The 20,481-nt window shown below is 35.1% G+C and overlaps 1 protein-coding gene and 1 pseudogene across 1 annotated transcript; one reads left to right on the top strand and one right to left on the bottom strand.

Moving 5' to 3' along the window:
• Positions 1-7,273: 7,273 nt before the first annotated feature.
• On the top strand, positions 7,274-9,944 carry LOC110895806 (proline dehydrogenase 2, mitochondrial). The gene is made up of 3 exons (XM_022143164.2): positions 7,274-8,035; positions 8,408-9,056; positions 9,346-9,944. Exons 1-3 carry the CDS (start codon positions 7,442-7,444, stop codon positions 9,687-9,689), a joined length of 1,587 nt encoding a protein of 528 aa, XP_021998856.1. The 5' UTR covers positions 7,274-7,441; the 3' UTR covers positions 9,690-9,944.
• A 3,840-nt stretch (positions 9,945-13,784) lies between these two features.
• Positions 13,785-16,409, bottom strand: LOC110895805 (annotated as a pseudogene).
• Between the last annotated feature and the right edge of the window lie 4,072 nt (positions 16,410-20,481).

The following is a 20,481-nucleotide window of genomic DNA, read 5'->3' as shown; positions in this document are numbered from 1 at the left end:
CATTCAAAAGGGCAAACCACTGCCCATCTCCAAGAAAGTATAACTTAGCAGATGTTTCCGTTGGCAAACGTATACCTTAGCAGATGTTTTGAAATTGCCGGTAATTTCAAATTCAAAATGCCCGGGGATATGTACCTTGCAATTAATGCATGTTACTCACTCACTTCTGTCTTATGGTAAAGGCATCTTATGGTAAATGAAGAGGTTAATTGTAATTATGATAACGTGTTTAATTTTATACTTTTCCCATGGAAATGCACTTTTGAAATGTTTTGCATTAAAAGCTTAAAGAATGTCGCATCATATTCTTTAACAGTAAGTTAGTCTGACGATGTATTTAGTCATAACCGCCTTCATTGGGTATATAAAATACATTGGGCAGAGGCTTTCATCATTACCGTTTTCATCCATCTACTCAATCATCTTCAAAAGTTCTTTGTTTATCAATATCATTACAATTTCTTTAGCTTTCAAAGACGCGTTTATTCACTGCAAAATGGAAAACATTGGGTTTCAAGTGATTGTTGACGGAATTTTCACAAGGATCTCTGCAGAAGATATTGGGTCGTTTGAAATGTCTTTCCAAGAATTTTTATAGGGAACTGTCAAGTCATGCATTTGAAATGATGCATGCTCTCCGAAGTGGAGATTCACTACAAAAGAAACTACTCTCCTTTAAAGACACGTCAATTGTCGTTGACGACATAGTTGCTGGTAATTTGGATGTCGTTAAGCAAAACCTTAAGTTTTTCTAACAATGTCCACCCTACCTTCTTACGTATTATATCGTCATTTAATGGATTGTTGTTAGTTTGCAATGAAGGGATTTTCTGTGAGCTGATCCTTTGGAATCCAACTACCAGGCGCTATAAAGTTTTGTCTGACGACTACTTAAATTATATTCATGATTGAAACTCTGATACTGGTGAAATTTATTTTGTTCAATTCAATGATCTGAAAGTGCTGAACATCAGATGTTACCGTAATGTGGCTACTGCTCGTGTTTACTTACGACGTTGTGAGCCAAGGAGAACAGTAAATTTTGGTAGCGTAAATAATTATGGTTCAAGCGGTTATTCATGGTCTACAGGAATTTATGCTGATAAAACCATATATTTCATGGTTTCAAATTATTGGTATCCACTAGGTGAGAGGAATATCGTTGCTTACGATGTTCTTTCTGAGACTTTCAGAATGCTTCGTTTTCCAGAGAGTATCGTAGTTAATCCTTGCCAAGGGCATTTTTTTACCATCGCAAAGAGGCTGCATTTGATTGTTATTGGAAAGTCTGCTGAGCTAACTGCTGATTTGCTCAGATATGAAGAAGAAGGTTGGATGAAGGTGTTTGCTTTCAATAATCCTTGTGTAGTTGATTATGTAGATAGACGCCGAAGGACTAATATAATTGAAAACAACAAGTGGCTGATAACAAGCATCTGGGGGGATATGGTTGAAGTTGATCTGAGCAACGAAGTTCTGAAATACCTCCAACATGTTGACAACTACAATGGTCCGAAAGGAGCTTTATTTATCGAGACTACTGTTTTGCCCATTGATTAGAAATTAGTATGTTGTACTTTACTGAATGCTGTTTGCTGTTTGCTGTTTTGAACTTTGTTTATTATATAGTTACCTCTATTTGACACTTGTAGTTTTTATATAATTAGTTGTGTTAAAATTATTATCCATGCTTGTTATTTAAATTAATTAAATGAATATTTAGGTTTGAGAGTGTAAAAGCTTGTAATATTGGCAAATGTCTGTTTTAAATGTTGAAAGCTCTGTTATTGTGAACAGATGTTTGAAAATAAAACACTGGTTGATACATCTGTTGACTTTGGTCAACAGATGGATGAAAACAGATGTTTGAAACCACTGTTGGGATAAAACAGAGTGTTGTGGAGAAAACTGTGGTTGAAACCGCTGTTTGGTTAAAACGGTGGTTTAAGACCATTGTTGGGTTAAAATAGTGTTTTGTGGAGGTTGAAGGGGATTGAAACGACTGTTGGGTTAAAATATTGTTTTTTGGAGAAGGAACATGTTTAAATGCAAATGTTATTTCGTTTACAAAAGATTAATTAATTGTATATTTTTGTATTTTTTATACTCTAAACTTTAAGTATTTAATGTTGAAGTTGGGGGGATATGGTTGAACTTGATTTGAGCAATGAAGTTTTGAAATACCTCCAACATGTTGACAAGTACAGTGATCCGAAAGGAGCTTTATTTATCAAAACTACTGTTTCGCCCATTGATTAGAAATTATTATAATGTATTTTATTGAATGTTGTGTGCTGTTTTGAAGTTTGTTTATGATATAGTTACCTCTGTTTGACACTTTCATATTTTATATAATTAGTTGTGTTAAAATTATTAACCATGTTTATTATTCAAATTAATTAAATGAATATTTAGGTTTGAAAGTTTAAATGATGAAAGCTCTGTTGTTGTGAACAGATGTTTGAAAATAAAACAGTAGTTGATACATCTGTTGACTTTGGTCAACAGATGGATGAAAAACAGATGTTTGAAACCACTGTTGGGTTAAATGTATTTGTTGTGGAGAAAACTATGATTGAAACTGTTGTTGGGTTGAAACGGTAGTTTAAAACCACTGTTGGGTTAAAATAGTGTTTTGTGGAGGTTGGAGGAACATGCTTGAATGCAAATGTTATTTCGTTTATAAAAGATTAATAAATTGTATATTTTTATATTTTTTATACTCTAAACTTTAAGTATTTACCGACCGACTTATTTATTTGTAAGTCTATAAATATAACCATATTCATCATTTATATTTGTTATGCATGGTTTTTTAAGAAACGATCTATGTTTACACACGAGTTTTACCGTTAGTAATAATAATAATACAAAATTACAACTTGCATTGTAAATTAGATTTCCTAAAAAAGCAGCAGTCATATGAATTTTTTTAAGTTCATGTCATGCATTGTTTGTATGGTGGAAAACAGAGTAGGCACTTTTAAGCATATGTCATGATTTACTTTTACAAAAATCTGAATTATTAAATTCTGAAATAACCGCCATATTACACTCTTTGACTAAAATTTCTAAATTGCCTAACCCATATTAAAAAAAAAAAGGGTCATCTTAAAATCAAAGCACAATTGTGTAACCCATATATTTTTTAAAGGCTGATTTCATTAAAAAAGCAAACAACTAACAAAACGCTAAAGCCATATACATAGATTATACAATATTAAAATTACAGTAACTCGACCAATCTTACGTATGCATTTTCGCTTTATGTTTAACCCAAAGGAAACTTGTCGTTTTGATATCGGCCATAACCTTGGGATGTCTACACGTTTATTTGTGTAATCCATATTTAATAAATAAGGGTCATCTTATTATTATCATTTCTTAAAATCCAAGTAAAATCAACATAAAAAGTCAAAAAGAATTTAAACGGTAAACCGACCTAGTATTTATCGCAGTGGGCCCCACAACAAGTGGGTCAGCAAGTCATAAGCGAGCTTGAGCTTATCTTCGATGTGTATACGGCCATGTACACCCGAAAACTTATCAAATAACACGTACGAAACAATTCCACACGTGTAAGTTATTTTCTTAATAAATATTACGAATTTACAATTCTATCCTCGTTGAGATCAAATAATTTCTAGAACGAGGGAGGGGTGGTAGCGTGCGGGAGGGTGTAGGGAGAGGAAAAGGGTGCACCGTAGGATCAGATTAAAAAGGGATATGGACTCCACATCATGTGGACATCACATGCTGACTAGGATAACATTAAATGTTTATTGTGTGACTTGTAGGTGAGTGTGTGCCAGCTTGCTAGATATGCATACCTGACAACCCAAACCCTTTAATGAAACAGCTCAGTGTGACTCCCCCACCAAACTTTTTTTATTAATAAAATAATCATTTTGATTTTGTTTTAGCATGCAGGTGTATATTATTTTGAATTTTTGTAATTATACAAAGTGACAAAACCAATTTTTTTTTTTGAAAATGTTCATTAATTATGTCACTCGGATACATGTATACTATAAAAAGAGTTTCGGATAATACTAATATATACTAATAATTCACTATTTTATATAGTTCAACTAACCAAGATATTTCAACCATTCCCCAATTTTCCACATTAAACCAAACAAAATTCACTAGAGATTATTAAATTCTTAGATGGAATTTTAGTCAATTTATTATACCCAATTTAATTGATTTGACACACCCTTTATCTACAATTAGCCAAGTAAAGTTTGTTAGCTTAAATTAAGGGTCTAAATAGGTCAAGTGTCCTTTAAGCTATTTGAGATTGATTTGGTAAAAGCAAAAGTCGAGCTAAACTTAAATTAATATTAGGATGAGTTTTGTTTATCAGACTTGAGTAAATTCGCGAGCTTGAATGAATACATTATTTTATATAATGTTTGTTATTATATATAAAATTATGATAAAAGTAAGTAAGTCTATAATGTTATAATAAAATTATAAATTTAAAAACCGACCTAAAAAAAATAAACAAACCAAGCTTGAACTTTAAAATTACTCATGAGCCGGTGAGCTCAAACACGACTCAGCTCGTTTACACCCGTAGCTAAAATATAACGTATCAAATGAGCCTAAATTCTTGAAATGTGATGCATAAAGCCTTCTAGAAAGCTCAATTATTTTTTTAAATGACACTCTTACACACATACACATCTATAATATACTCATATCAGTAGTTAGATTCTAAGCCATGACCTATTGCCAACTTGTTAGGTAAAAAATCAATGGACAAAAACTAGAGATGTTTTATGGAAATGTGAAAATTGAAGTAACAAAAGAAAAGCGGTTGTTCTTTTGAAATAAAACAATGTATTTACGCCATACTTCCTAGAGGCCCATAAATTTTATAATAAATAGATATACACACATATTATGAGAATCATACGATTAAAATTAACATTTTGTTTCTAATTAAAATGGTTCCCATTCTATTATTTGCTTTCAGCCCCAATTGATAAGGCCCTGTTTGAGTCACGTAACTTTAATAACATTCAACATTTTTTAATACCAAATTTTCTTTAATTCATGTCGTCTGTGCGACATGAACCCAATACCTTCTCCCTTCTAAACCCTATACCCATCACTAATTCAACATTTATAAAAGCAATTCCACAACAATCAGTGGCGGATCCAGGTATTTTTTTTTTGGGTTCACATGAACCCACTCGGTTTGGAAAAAATTAGTAAGAACTTTGTATGATTTGGAAAAAATAGTGAGAATCTACCAAAATGAACCCACTGAAAGAAGTTTCTGGATCCGCCACCGACAACAATGAAATACTAAACAAAACTTTACAATTTATAATTTATAGATTTTAAATGTTTTTTTTTAACAGCGGCAAGATCCTTATTAAAACAAAAATGAATTTATTTATTACCATTTAAGGATGCAGCAGTTTTTAACTGTTGTAGAATCCAAAATTAATGGAAAAAGGTGATAACGGAAACGGACGATTGAGACCAAAGCTGGCCCCACACTCTGCATGAGTGGTCTAAACTTGAAGCAATCAACAGATTCACAAGATTCCCTAAGATTTTATTTTTAAGTAATTTTTTTCTGAAAGGCATTTATTTTTAATTATTAAATTATTTTTATAACATAATTAACAGTTTTTTACTAAACAGGTCCTCGTTGTATTCGGTTTCTTCATAGTTCATATGATGAATGTATGGCTAATCGATTTATGGATTCACAACTTTATGGCTATTTATGTAACGATTCACAAAACGTTTGATTCGACAGATTCATAAAACGTTTAATCAATAGTTTAATGAAAAATAAAGTATGAAGTAAAAGTAATGTCAATTGTGCAGTTATTACACATATCAATTTAAAAAAATTCAACGATTTAATATAACTGATTTTACATGATTCGTTTGAGTCCCCTACTTTAGTCTTTAGACTTATGGAGTTGTAAAAAAAGAAAGAGATGCACTTAAAAATAAATTATAACTATTTATTTACGTTTAAGGATATAAACAAACTCATCTATTTTAATAATGGGCATTTGGTCTAGTGGTATCTACACGTTAGATAAATCTTTATCATTCCAAGCATTGAGGCCTTTAAAAAAATTCCAAGTATTGAGGGTTTAATCCTGTTTTAGTTGGTATGAGGTAATTAAATGTACGAGAGATAATGGAATAAACATAATAATGGAATGGACAACGGAATAAAATCGATCATTCTGTTTCATTGTGATGTTTATTACTCATATATGTAAATAAAATGAATCAGTACTTTGTCCAATTTGATACACAAAAAAATACGAATTAACGAAACACAATTTATTAAAAACGACAAAAATATAATTGGCTTAATAACAATAATAATAATGGTAAAAAAATAATCATAAACATATTAATATTAATGTAACATAATATAATATAATATGATGTGATATGATAATATAATATAATATGTTTCTTTTTATTTCTTTGAAGGAATTAAAAACACACCAGCTTACAAAGGAATAAAAATTGTTATATTTGAAGAAGTTACATTTCTTATAGAATGCTTCATTTCATTCCGTCTTCATTTTTTTCATAATAAAACCCTACCTGAACAAAAATGTATAGTAGATTCAAAAAGTGTTTGAGTTCTTTATCTAAAATAAAAAATAAATATATTTGGCAAAAAAAAATATTTGGCTCCTATAGACAAATAAAAATATTTGGCTCCTAAAGAAAAAAAAAATACGTTTTAAAATTTAACTAATCCCATATTAACTAACATAGTTATAACGGAAGAATCACATAAAACCCAATACAACCGAAGTCAGTTATCATCTTATTTTAAACACAAAATCAACTTTAATTCGGAAACTAATATTCATCAATTAATTTTCAAACCAATAAAAAAGAAAAATTAAATAGGAAGATTCCACCAACTTTACGCAACGGAATCTTTGAACTTTAGACACCAATGCCGACGAAACTGAATCTCAAGTTGATCCCGGAATCACATCTTTATTTATGACCATTTTACCCCTGGTCACACAAACCCCCTGGACCGGATCCACCACCGCCCAACTTTCCTTTTACCACAATTTATTTCTTCTTTTTGAACCCAAAAATACCGGACGAATTTTTCCACATTTCACTCCATAAAAAACTCCCTTGAAAAATATTTTCTTTTACCGGTATTTATTTCTCCCGGGTCGGGTTAGTTACCATATTTTCTCCCAAATTTAAAACCTTTTTGTCTATAAATAGCCCACCTTGTTTTAAGACACCCCTCACATTATACAAACTAGTTTGCTTTTATTCAGCCGAAAAACTTTCTTTTCAATTTTGAATAATAATAATATTATTCAACCATCACCACCTTTATTCACCACAACCACCACCTCACCACCGTCTTATTCCGTCATCAACCACCACCACCACCGTCTTCCCATTGATGGCTATGACCACCAATGGTCTCTCTTCAAAACTAATCCGAAATATTATCCGACGTGTCAACACCCCCTCCCCCACCACCACCCTAACCACCCCAAGATTCCGGTCTGCCCAACGAACCACCATCAACACAACTAGCACCACCATCCTCCAACCACCATCACCACCACCGGTAAACGCCGCCGGCGCCGTCACGGACGACGCACGTGACACTATATTTGATTTTGACGACACAAAAGGTTTGTTTTCATCGGTTTCGACCGGAAAGTTGTTACGGTCGGCGGCTAACTTGAACCTGGCGGCGGTGGAGCCGGTGGTGGATTTGGGTATGTGGGTGATGAGGTCACGTGTGATGCACGTGGGGTTGTTGAGGGAGATTGTGTTGGGGGTTATTAAACATACGTCGTATGAACACTTTGTTGCTGGGGCGGATCTTGAAGAAACGGGTCGGACTGTCCAGAAGCTTTGGGAATCAGGGTTGAGAGGGATGTTGGATTATGGGTTGGAGCATGCGGTGGATAATCAGTCATGTGATACTAATGCTTTACAGTTTGTTAAAACTGTTGAGTCTACTCAGTCTTTGCCTCCATCTTCTGTAAGTTTGTTTTTATTTTTTTTTTTAATATTTTAAAGAATTTCTTTTTATTTATTTTTTTATAAACCCATGTACGGATCTGTACTTGGCTACTTGCATGCTTCCCCTCCTGTTTATGGTTTTATTCTTTTTGTATATTTAATTATTTTTCATAAAAAATGGTTTTTTTAAATATTTTTTTTTGTGGGATTTAACTTACCAAACTCTTGCTCTGTTCTTGGATCATCTTTACTTTTTGATTTTTGCATATTCTTGAAGATGTTTTGAAGTTATAAACCGGAAAAGATTTGATTTTTATTTGATTATTGAATGAATTTACTAAAATAAAATCTTGATAAACTAGTAACAAAGTTTTGTTATGAAATCAATCAGGTAAGCTTTGTGGTGGTAAAGATAACAGCAATTTGTCCAATTTCATTACTCAAAAGAGTAAGTGATCTTCTAAGATGGGAATACAAGAACCCCACATCAACAAACCTTCCATGGAAGCTTAAAACCCTTGCAATCTTTTCTGAATCCAGCCCCTTTTACCACACACTCCAAAAGCCCTCACCTTTAACACCAGAAGAAGAACATGATCTTGAACTAGCCCACCAAAGACTAGTCAACATCTGTAACAAAAGCATAGAATGTAATGTACCAGTTGTTATTGATGCAGAGGACACATCGATTCAACCCGGTATCGATTACTTCACATATTCGGCTTCTGTTATGTATAACAAAGGCCAAAAGCCTCTCATCTTTGGCACAATTCAAGCGTATTTGAAAGACGCTGGTGAAAGATTGTTTGAGACCAAGAAAGCTGCTGATAAAATGGGATTGCCAGTTGGGTTCAAGCTTGTTAGAGGTGCTTATATGTGGAGCGAAAGTAAATTGGCGGATTCGCTTGGTGTCGAGTCTCCGATTCACAATAGCATTGGTGATACACACAATTGTTACAATAAGTGTGCTGAATTTGTGCTAGATGAGGTTTCTAATGGGCCTGGAGGTCTTATTCTTGCAACCCATAATCTTGAATCAGGTAAAGTTTTCAACTTTATTGTTTTTGTGCATATATATGGGTTGTTGTGTTTGATTATTAAGTTTATTTAACTTAAAAAAGATATCACTAAAAAGATAAATTTAGTGCACCAAATTTGATAAAATGTATTCTGAATCAGGATTGTATTGATTGGTTTGGTTACTTGAAAATCGATCGTTGAAAACAAACAATTATCTCGCAAGCGAGGTATTTCTTGAGACGAATTCAAGATCTTTGATTCGAGATATGGGTTCACACTAACTTTGTGTTATGAATGAATGAATTACAGCTAAACTCGCGGCACAAAAGGCGCGCGATTTGGGCATTGGTAAAGATAGTGAAAAGCTAGAGTTTGCTTCACTTTATGGTATGTCCGAGGCGATGACATTCGGGTTGAGGAATGCGGGGTTTGGCGTTAGCAAGTACTTGCCATTCGGGCCGGTCGATCAGATCATGCCTTATTTGTTGAGACGAGCCGAAGAGAATAAAGGGTTATTGTCTTCTTCGAATCTGGACCGACAACTGATGATGAAAGAGTTGAAGAGGAGAATGAAAGCTTATGTTGGACAAGGGTTGGAAGAAACTGAGAATCAATTCAAGTCACAAGCTGGATCTGTTGTGAAGTTAAATTAGGTTTAAGATGTTGGATGAATTTTGCAGGGTCATTTGTTGTCCATTGAAGAAGATAAACAAGGAAGGACAAAGGGACAATGCAAAGTGTAAATAGTGCTAAGTTGGGGGGCCTCATGCTTGTTAGCAAGTATGTGTTGTTGGTATAACTAGTTGTGGTTTCCAATATTTGGTTGTTAAATGACTGACTAGCAGCAGGGGCTCTTTTTGTTTTTATGGAAATTATTAATAAATGGGGATTTTGGAATAAGTTTATTATTTTCTTGGCCTTTTTCATCTTTTCTTAGTTTTGGACATGGTCAAGTACATTCACATGCTTCATCAGTGCTGGCCTGTGCGTTCAAAAAAAAAAAAAAAATCAATGCAAAACACCTTTTCTTATATGAAACAGAATTCTCTAGAAATTTTGGGCATCACTCCCTGAAAATTTGATAGCTTTATAGAATCACTAGATTAGAACCCGTGTATTACACGGGTTGAATAAATTTAATTTTATATACTAAATTAAAACAATTATTATTTAAAAATCTCGTTTATTACATGGGTTGAACAAATATAATTTTATATATTAAATAATAAAAAAATTATATCTCTAAGAACCCCATGTATTGTACTGAATAAATATAATTATATATATCAAATAATAAAAACCCGTGTATTGTACGGGTTGAATAAATCTAATTATATATATACTACATAATAAAAAAAATTATATAAAAACACTGTGTATTACACGTGTTAAATAAATGTAATTTTGTAACCTTGTATATTACACGGTTTGGATAAATATAATTTTATAAACTAAATAATAAAAAAGTTATATCTTTATAAACCCCGTGTATTATACACGTTCAATAAATCCAATTATATATACTAAATCATTATCATCATCATCATACTCAGTAAATCCCACCAATAGCAAAGCTAAGGTAGGGTCTGAGGATGTTAAGATGTAGACAGCCTTACCTCTACCCCGTAGGAATAGAGAGACTGCTTGCAGTGAGAGCCCCGGCTCGATAGTAGTTTTGCATCAAGCCTTGGATATAAGGCACATAACACTCAACAATCGGGACAAAGACCGATTAGTGCATGGTCCCTTTTGTCTTTCTACTATCAACGCCACCACATGATGATGATGCATGATTAACCGTCCTCCGCTTATAACGTTATTTTCACGAACTTAGTAAAATAATGTTAAAATTAGTGCAATTTCACTTTTTCTCTCCGAGCGTCCACACATATATACATTATATGCGCATACCGCAAGCGGGGCGAATCTATATTATATTGGATTCGTTTAAAAAAGCATAAATTTGGTTCGGTTTAATTCGAATCAAGTCATAAACTTGGTTAAGTTTAATTCGAATTGATTAGAACCTCAATTTGGAAAATCTAAAACAGAATTATATTATAAGCTTCTCTTCCTTATTAGTGTTTTTTAAAGTTTGATCTAATGTCTAATAAGTTATTTTGTATATTTTGTTTGTACTTAAAATTTTTTATATGAGCGTATTATTGTTTTTTAAGCTTAAGATTATTGTTTTGTGCTATTATTTAAAAAAGAGTTAATTACATGGTTAGTCCCTATGGTTTATAGAAAGTATCAAGATCAGGTATTAATAGTTTAAAGTTACATTCTAGGGTATCAACTTTCAATTTTGTAACAACCTAGAGTACTAAGACTAACATATGTTAGTTTTTTTTGTTAGGTTTAGGGGTATTTAAGTCATTTTACATCTAAAGAACTAATTATGTAACTATATTGTTAACCAGGGACTGTTTTTGTAATTTACAAAAAAGTAACATTTAAATTTAAAAACTTATAAAAACAAATATCAATTACCACCCCCCTCTCTCTGCGCAGATCGCCACCACCACTTCCACCAAGATCTGGGCAACGTTCGCTGGAATCGTATCAAATAGAGTCGATTTGGGCAACACCCCATCTCTCTCGCTGAAGTATAAAGACAAAATGAGGAATTCAAAATCATATCTTGATGTCGTAGGAGTAAAAAATTAATCAAATATGGTGGTCGTTGAAGACCCAAGCTCTCTTTTTTGGTGGTCTGATGTGGTTACAGGTTCTCGACGAATGTTGCCGGAGTATTGTTTTGTCTTTATAAAAAGTTGTTGGTTGCCCTTTCTAAGAGATTTATTGTCTAGCTATAGAAGGGATTGCTTGGCTCTTGGTTGTCATCATTGATAGATATATCGAAGAAGGATCACCCTCTACAAACCGATCATCAAGTGTTATCACGGTCTTGTCTCTGTATTTTATTTTTTGTTCAAAGCCAAAGGCCTTCGAAATGTTTGTTCATAACCTTTGAAGGCCCAATCTTTTATGTAATACTTGATATTTTATAATATTTTGATATTTTGACAATTGAAGAAGGGGTGGGTGGGGATGGTGCCTACAACATCTGATTGGAGCACCACTTTGTTGCCACTGCCTTCTTTCGTCGGAGTTAAAGTGGTGGCGACTTTGGCTGGATTTGGTGGGTTAGTTGAAGAGAGAGAGAGAGAGCGCTAGCTGGGTTTATGCTTAATTTTAATTTATTTTAGATAAATAGTATTTTACACAAATGGTCCTTAAAGTTGTAAAGGGTGGTTTTGTCATTTCATAGAAATCTAACAGGAAAACTAACATATGTTAGTCTTAGTACTCTAGATTGTTATAAAACTAAAAGTTGATACCTTAGAATGTAATTTTAAACTATTAGTACCTTATTTTGTTACTTCCAATATACCATAGGGACTAACCATGTAATTAACTCTTTAAAAAATCTTTAATTTATAATTTAAATTTGAAGATAATATATTATTAGATTAAATAGAATGATTCTATCTGACATTTAAAGTAAGATAACATTTAATATTAATTAATTATTTATTATTTAATTAATTGATATAAGATAAGTATGAAAATACAGAAAATTAAAATATAGACGCCTTCAATGAGCGACACGTGTCCCAAAGTTGGTTTCTTTTATTATATAGTATAGATTTACCTAGGTCACAGTTACCAAGATTGCTAAATTATAGAAATAGGGATATTTTCTAGATGTTCATAACATGTGTATGAACTATCTACTGGCTCCTCCTCCTTGGTGTTCATAGAAAAAAAGTGAAAGCTGATGATATAAACACGTGGAAATCATAAATCCGGAATTTCATATAACGTCATATTTCTTTCAAAGGCTGTAAGAGAAAAAAAAGGCTAAAAAAAAAAACAAAGAGAAAAAAACTAATAAAAATAAGCAAGTTGAAACAATGCATCTGTAATTTTATAAAATGTCATGTTTTAAAGGTTGTAAAAGTAGAAACAATAAATCTATAATTTTATAGAATGTCATGTTTTAAAGATTGTAATAGGAAAAAAACTATATAAAACGAAATCTTAAGGCAACTTTAACGAATTGCATATTCATGTTTTGATTATTTGTATATTCGCGTAAACTCGGTTTTAAATAAAATGTACACTAAAACATAAATAAAAGTACGCACGTAGCAACAACAAATTCAAGAGAAAAAAAAACGAATTGATGTTATACAAGCAAAAAGGTGTGCCAAGTGACATAATGTGGTTGGGAATAAAACAAAGTGAGAAGTATAGGGTTTAAAACCAAAGCTAAGGGTGTGCCTGCCATATTGTAATTTGAATTCCAAGTCACTGCTTAAATGACTTATAACCTATGAGTAGTGTCTTTGTGAGAGGCATCAACTTTCATTTTTGTAGTGATATTTTTTATGTTAAAAAAGAATTACACGAGATCCAATTTTTCGGATAATCTAGTGTATATTTCGGAGCTCTCGTGTTTCTTATTTTTACTGTTTCTTTTATTTTCACCCCTACATTTTATAATGCGTAAATCTTCATTACTTACTATTTAATATTTAATTCATACAACCCGTGTCGTTGTTGTTGTGGTCGTATTTATTTGCTAGTTATAAGAAAATGATTACTAATAAGGTTTTATGGAGACTTGATCAAACGAAAATGTTATGGAGATTCATCAAATCTACCGAACCTTAATGGGTCAACCCATTTTTTATACGGGTCAACCGAATGCAACCTTTTTTTAATACGGGCCTTTTAGATGTCAAGACACAACAAACACATTTTGGATGAACCAAATCAAGCATACAAGTCTGTTTGAACCTACATTACTACTACATTTGTTCATATAAACAAACACACATCAATATTACAATCTTTTCAAGCTTTTCTTTCTTGCATCAACCTTCTTTTTATCGGCCTGAGGCTTGGCCGATCCACATTCCTTCTTATGTACAGCCATGGGTGGCGGTGCAACACCTGATCCAATCTCACCCGTTGGGGTCACGGTGGCAGCAGTTGTTGGGTGATCCTGACCACTCTTCCCTTTCATGGTGGCGCCAAAGGTGTAGGGACCACCACACCCGATTCCACGTGTTTTGGGTCAACGCTACAAACCGACGAGGGCCGAGCAACGGACTCGGATATAGCCCCTGCCTTGAACTTCTGTTTTGGCTTCAGCGCATGAATTTCGGTGTACAGTCTGTCACCACACCAGTATTTCAGTCTTCAATTAAAGATTTTCACTACAATAACTATATACTGCAAATGACATCATGGCTATAGCTGCTGACCTGGCAAGTCGTCATAATTTTCAAGCAACAATTTTCCAGCTTGCTCGTTTAATGCAGATTCTGGAAACGGCTCAATCAGGAAGCATCTGACTACCTGCAATAATAAGACATATGAAAAATAAAGCGCAGTGATTTCTAGCTGAAAATAAAAAACGATTAACACATGGCGTAAGCCAAGGCTAGGGTTCCAATCTCTTTTCAACGTGTTAACACATATTTCACCGTTGGTTGCGATATTTGGATGGAAAATCTTGGTCAGAAAATAACCTAATACATTCACATTAAAAGAATCGAAAACACTTATTTTAACTTGGGCAGATGTGTACTCACTCACTAAACATAAAACCTCCTAAATCGTTTTATTTATGAAAAAATATTAACAGCGGATTTTGTAATCCTATATAACTCAAGAAACACAAGGTAAAAAGGTTGCGGGGTGGACCAACACGATATAATCCAATTCACCCGTTGTAAACATAACTCATTTAACTGATTACCCAACCCGTTAGATCCTCTCCTTTTCCACTTATAAATGAACGTAAACACAACCGTTGCATAAGAAACAATGACCATACCTTTAGGTGGTGAGTGCGGGAAATCACGAGACAGAAGCAACTTCATGCGAAAAGCACCATTCTCATATGGGGTTCCAGCTGCAAACCACGTAGATTCAGTCAGAATAACCGACATAGAGTTCCCAAATAAAATATAAAAAAAAAAAACAAAAAACAAAAAATGTTACCTGGGCCTTCAATATCGTTGAAAAATCATCATCATTTACTCCTACTTTAATCCCTAGTGGCGGGGTTTCGTCAAGATTCTTCAACTCCCGAACAAGCTGTTTTATTACATTTGGAGGAAGATTTTCATTGGTCGCCTGAAAATCAACATAAATCTATAAAGTAATGTATTATCCATCTACTTACTATATGGTTAATAATAAAAGTCCTAGCATTTCTTTCACTTAGGCCGGAGGGTATGGAGGCGCCACCTCAGCCCCTATAGCGCCACCCGGCGCCATCGACCCACACCCACCAATTCAACTAGGGGCGCCATAGGTGGTTTCGCCAACATGGTAACGGAGACAGGGGGCTTTATCGATGAAGGATTGGTTAAATGGCTTCAAGTTAAGGGGAGAGGCCTTAAAGCCCCTGTGTGACGTGGCGTTGAGCCGTTGATAAAGCCCCTCCCACACCCTCCTCCAGCCTTATATATGATTTTTCTAAAGCTAAAACTAACACTAAAGTGGTATGTATTCTGGTACATACCATCAACCAATCAAAAAACTTATCACAATCTGCAAAGATATCACTTCAAATCCGGTACAAATTGCCAATGTGATTTAGAGTAACCTGTGAAACACTTGAACAAACAAACAAACCATATTTCAAGATTATAAAATAAAGTAATTTACTCCTAATTTTTCAAAGAAAAACACCAAGATAAACTACCTGAAACAAAGGGGGGTTGAATTCAAGGGTTCCACCAATCTATGGAAGATCCCCATTTCAAATGATTGATGAGAGAGATAAAGTGGATAATAAAGAGAGCGTTGAGAGGTGGTGGACTCGGGTTACTCTCGGAGTACTCCGTTTGTCCAGTGGGTGCCCCGAGAGTGCTCGGGATTGAGTTTGTTGGCCGTTCAAAAAAAAAAAAAAGAGAGCGTTGAGAGTACTGTGGTCCTAGTTGCATAGATGTATATGTATCAGCATCTTTTGCAAGAATCAAGATTCAAGACCATAAAAAAGTTGCACCTTTACCTATCAAGACAAAATAATACAACAAAATTTGAAAAACCCTATCCAAATTGATACACACCCAATTGCAATAAAGCATCGAAATTCAGATTATTGAGTGAATGCCTGTAAAACCCACCTCAAATTAGAAATATGGGAAACAAGATAGTGATATGTCAAGTCGGAATTTGCATTCAAATTGGGAAACTTCATGAGAAACGATTGATGGAACGGTGATCAAAACCTTTTTGAATGATTGACAAAAGATAAAAGGGTTGTGAGTGTAGAATAAAGAAAACCTGACCATGACGAGTTAACTTTCGTTAACGTTTTACCATAATCAGTGTCATTTTCTTTGATGATGTTTCCGTTTTAGTACCAGTTTACTCTCTCCGACTTTTAACTCAATAAATCATTCAATTTAAAGTAGGGGTATTTCGGTAATTTTAGATATAAGAATTTATTTAATTCATTATTAATTCTTTAAATCCATTTATAAATTAATATGCATTAATTATTAATTCAAACAAAATTCATATTTGTTTTCTGTATGTCACAATTCAAAATCCAAATAATGTACTCAGATTCAAAATCCATGATTTTTTTTTTTTTTTGTAGGCGTAACTCTTTGTCCAATACCAACCATCCTTTTAAGACCACCCTTAGTGGAAGGGGTTTTGGGTGTTTTTTTCCCTAAAAACGCCCCATCACGCCTGCATCACCGCCCCCCGGCGTTTTTGATGGGTTTTTTTTTGTTGGGAGTTTCCTTAAACACGTCGGATGCAAGAGAGAATGGCCAATGGAACATTATACCATTACAGCCCTTTTTAACTTCAAGCCCCATTCGCTGGTTAGCAACCACATGTCGGATAATGCCCAAGAGAGGGGCTTGAAGTTCAAGCCTCACTACACATGGTCTAATACCATAAAACACTCCACACATTCTCTAAAACACGCCACACATTGTCTAAAACACCATGCAACTTAAAAAATGGCTCAAGTTATTGCATGGAGTTTTGAGATGTTGCAGAGACGTTTCGTCCTAAATTTCTCTGAAAGGAGAAGGGTGAAGGTCAAAACAATCAAGGCCATACTTAGTATGGATGAAGTCGTTCAGAGGGATATTCTGGCCCTTGGGATTCAAAGGGCCAACTATTGTGAAAAGACTCAAACGGTAATAAGAAGACTGAAGAGAAAAATTCCAGCAGATGATGATGATGATGATGATGTTGACGATACTGATCTACCAACAGTTACCAGTTGGGGTGTCACACCCCAACCGATGGCGGAAACATCGGGGCATGGTACTGAGCGAAACAGATTGTTCAAGAGAAATTCTATAACAACTACATTACCAGATAGTTAATATTATGTCCCATACAATAACCCATCAAGCAAATTAAGTTATTACAGACAGCGATATCTCAAAAACAAATAGCATGTTCCGACAACTCAGATTTAAATAAATTGTTCGTTTGTTTCTAGACTCTTCCTAGCTCGATTCCACATAGCAAGCATCCTAGCAGATAGCATCCTAAACACCTGTCACATACGTTAAAATAAGGGTCAATACACATAGTGTAAAGGTGAGCATACAAGTTTGATATAGCATAATAGAGTTCGAAAATAGTTTACGCATAACCAGCATGGAACATGTATTAAGTGAAGGCTAGTAGGTTATCGACAGAGAAATATGCACAGACGTGACTGCGAGTTGTAGAGTGCACAACACATATCCACACTGGGACACATGAAGTAAAGCCCTTAACAACCCCTGTCCACGACAGGTGCTGAGTCCAAACTATAGTACTATCGTTGCTAAGGTGTCAGGCAACAATCACTGTGTTAACATAACATACAAGCATTCATCGAATAACACGCAGCATGCAATAACGGTTAGCGTATAAATAGTGTTTGCATTGTGTGTCGATTGTGATTTGAATATAGTTAACGTATGTAACACCCAAAAGTGCGTAAAGCAAAAAGGGATCGAGTATACTCACAGATTTTGTTTAACAAGTAAACACTCTCTTGGATTGAAGGGAGCGCTGAGAGAGATTAGCCTGAACAGTTAACGATAGTATAAACGATAAGCGGCGCGTTAAACGGTGCCAAGGTGATAAGTGTCGGATGGTAATCCGATCGGATGGCAATCCGATCGGATGGCCAGTCGGTCGGATGTCAATCCGTTCGGATGGTCATCCGATCGGATGGCCATTCGATTGGATTGGATTGACATCTTGTTTGGGAAGGATGTGTTTATGTATGATGGCTTTGAAGTTTTCGTTGTAGCATTTTGAAAACAGAGAAGTATATATACCCTTCAGGTCGATCGATCGGACGACGGTCCGATCGAGTAACGATCCGATTTATAGGACACTTAGTGAGAACAAGTTCACAGCAGGATTGTCACTCGATCGGATTGCAATCCGATCGGGTGGCAATCCATTTGAACTGCTTATGCATTGAACATGTTGAAAATTGTTTAAGTGTTGAAGTCCCAAACCTCACATGGTCGGATGGTCGTTCGATCGGATGGTAATCCGATCGGACGGCAATCCGTTCGACGTTCAGTACTTTTGAAAGTTGAATAAAAGTTCAAGTGTTAACCTTCAAGTGCAATCCGATCGGGTGACGTTCCGATCAGATGGCAATCCGATCGGACGGAAATCCGTCCCGTGACCTGATCATCTTTGACACTTTGATTGTTTTGAAAGTTTTGCAGTTTTGATCGAGAATATGTGACGATGTGTTAAACAACAGAAACCCCATCTTGACCCAAGTGACCCGATCGAACAGGAATCACCCTAGTCCGATCAGTTCACTATTCAAGACGGTTGTTTATGTTTAACTCGAGATCGGTTGTCTCGTGGATAGAATTCATATCTTGAACCAACACATCACTAAGAAGGAGTAGAAGATCAGAACAAGCTCTGATTCTATTGGTTTTGAGTGCATTGAGTGTAAAAGAGTTGAAAGAAAGTTAGAAAACCATCTTTCAATCCTTTTAACCATGAATCTGTGTAGCAGGGCCGGCTCTGAGAATTCGTGTACCCTGTTCGAGTTCGAAAAATGTGCCCTTAGTCCTTAACGAAATTGGGTATTAGGCTGACTAAAGGTCTAAACCTAATGCCAAAGGGGTTAATAACTAATCTAAACCATAAGAATAGTTTTGTATGGGTGTACCATATTAAAAAAATATTTTACATATACATATCGAGTTTTTTTTTTTCATAAAAAAAACGTGCCCCTCGAAATATCAGGCCCTGGCCGGTGGTCCTCCCCGCCCACCCCCAGGGCCAGCCATGCTTTGTAGATCTATGCGAATTCGTTGTTTAATCTTGTGGAAATCCTTCAGATCTGAGTTGTTCTTGGTGGAATGAGGCCAATACTTGAAGTTCATAAGAACTCCATGATGACATCACCCTAGAACACCTCAAATCCGTTGATTTCAATGTTAAAAGTTGAGATTCAAATCCGTTGATTTCAATACAAGAATCGCGAGAAATCGAGAGAAAGGAGTGCTGAAGCAAGCTGGTCGAGTGGAGGAGCTATCACATCAAGTGATGTGACAAGTGAGGATATTTATAGGTTGCCAAAAAGGGAAAGGGTGCACTTGGATCGGATAGGTCACCGATCGGATGGCCACTCGATCGGTTGGCGACTCGATCCTGGTGTCCAGCGTGTTGAGTATTGTCGTTTCGATTCGCGTGTTGAGCGTTGCGATGCGTTTCGAGCGTGGTTGCGATGCATTAGTATTAAACAATAAATAACCTATCCATCGCTCGCTATATCTAACATACAAAGTTGCGATTGCGTTTCGATTAATCACCACCACATAAACATAAATAAACATGCACAAGTAACACATAAAAGGCACACACGCGTAAAACAATATCCAGAACGCATGATTCGAGTTGCGAATGCGATTGCGATGCAATAAGCGATAAAGCGATAAAACATACGATAAATATCGATTAAACCTCGATTATTCACAGATACTCCACATAATACAACTAAAGCAAACAAAATAAAGATTCGATTACTAGTCAAAGAAGTCAAAACAGTAGTTGAGCAAGGAGTGACAGATCACAATTAGCAATCTTTTCTTCCTTTGACTTCAATCTTGACTTTGACTTTGACTTTCGAAGCACGAGGTGTTACAGCCTCCCCCTCTTAAGGGAATTTCGTCCCGAAATTAGGCTTTAGCCGTAATAAACAACTGCGGGTACTTTACCTTCATGTCGCTTTCGAGTTCCCAAGTGAACTTTGCGCCTCGTTTGCCTTCCCAGCGAACTTTCACAATGGGAATGCGTGAGCGCCTGAGCTGCTTTGTTTGTCGGTCCATGATCTCGACAGGCTTCTCCACGAAGTGTAATGTTTCGTCCACTTGAAGATCCTCCAGTGGAACTTGTAAATCATGCTCAGCC

The sequence above is a fragment of the Helianthus annuus genome, chromosome 12 (assembly GCF_002127325.2).
Source record: "Helianthus annuus cultivar XRQ/B chromosome 12, HanXRQr2.0-SUNRISE, whole genome shotgun sequence".
Lineage (NCBI taxonomy): Eukaryota > Viridiplantae > Streptophyta > Magnoliopsida > Asterales > Asteraceae > Helianthus > Helianthus annuus.
Note: the sequence above shows the minus strand (reverse complement) of the source record. Positions and strands in the feature narration are given on the sequence as shown.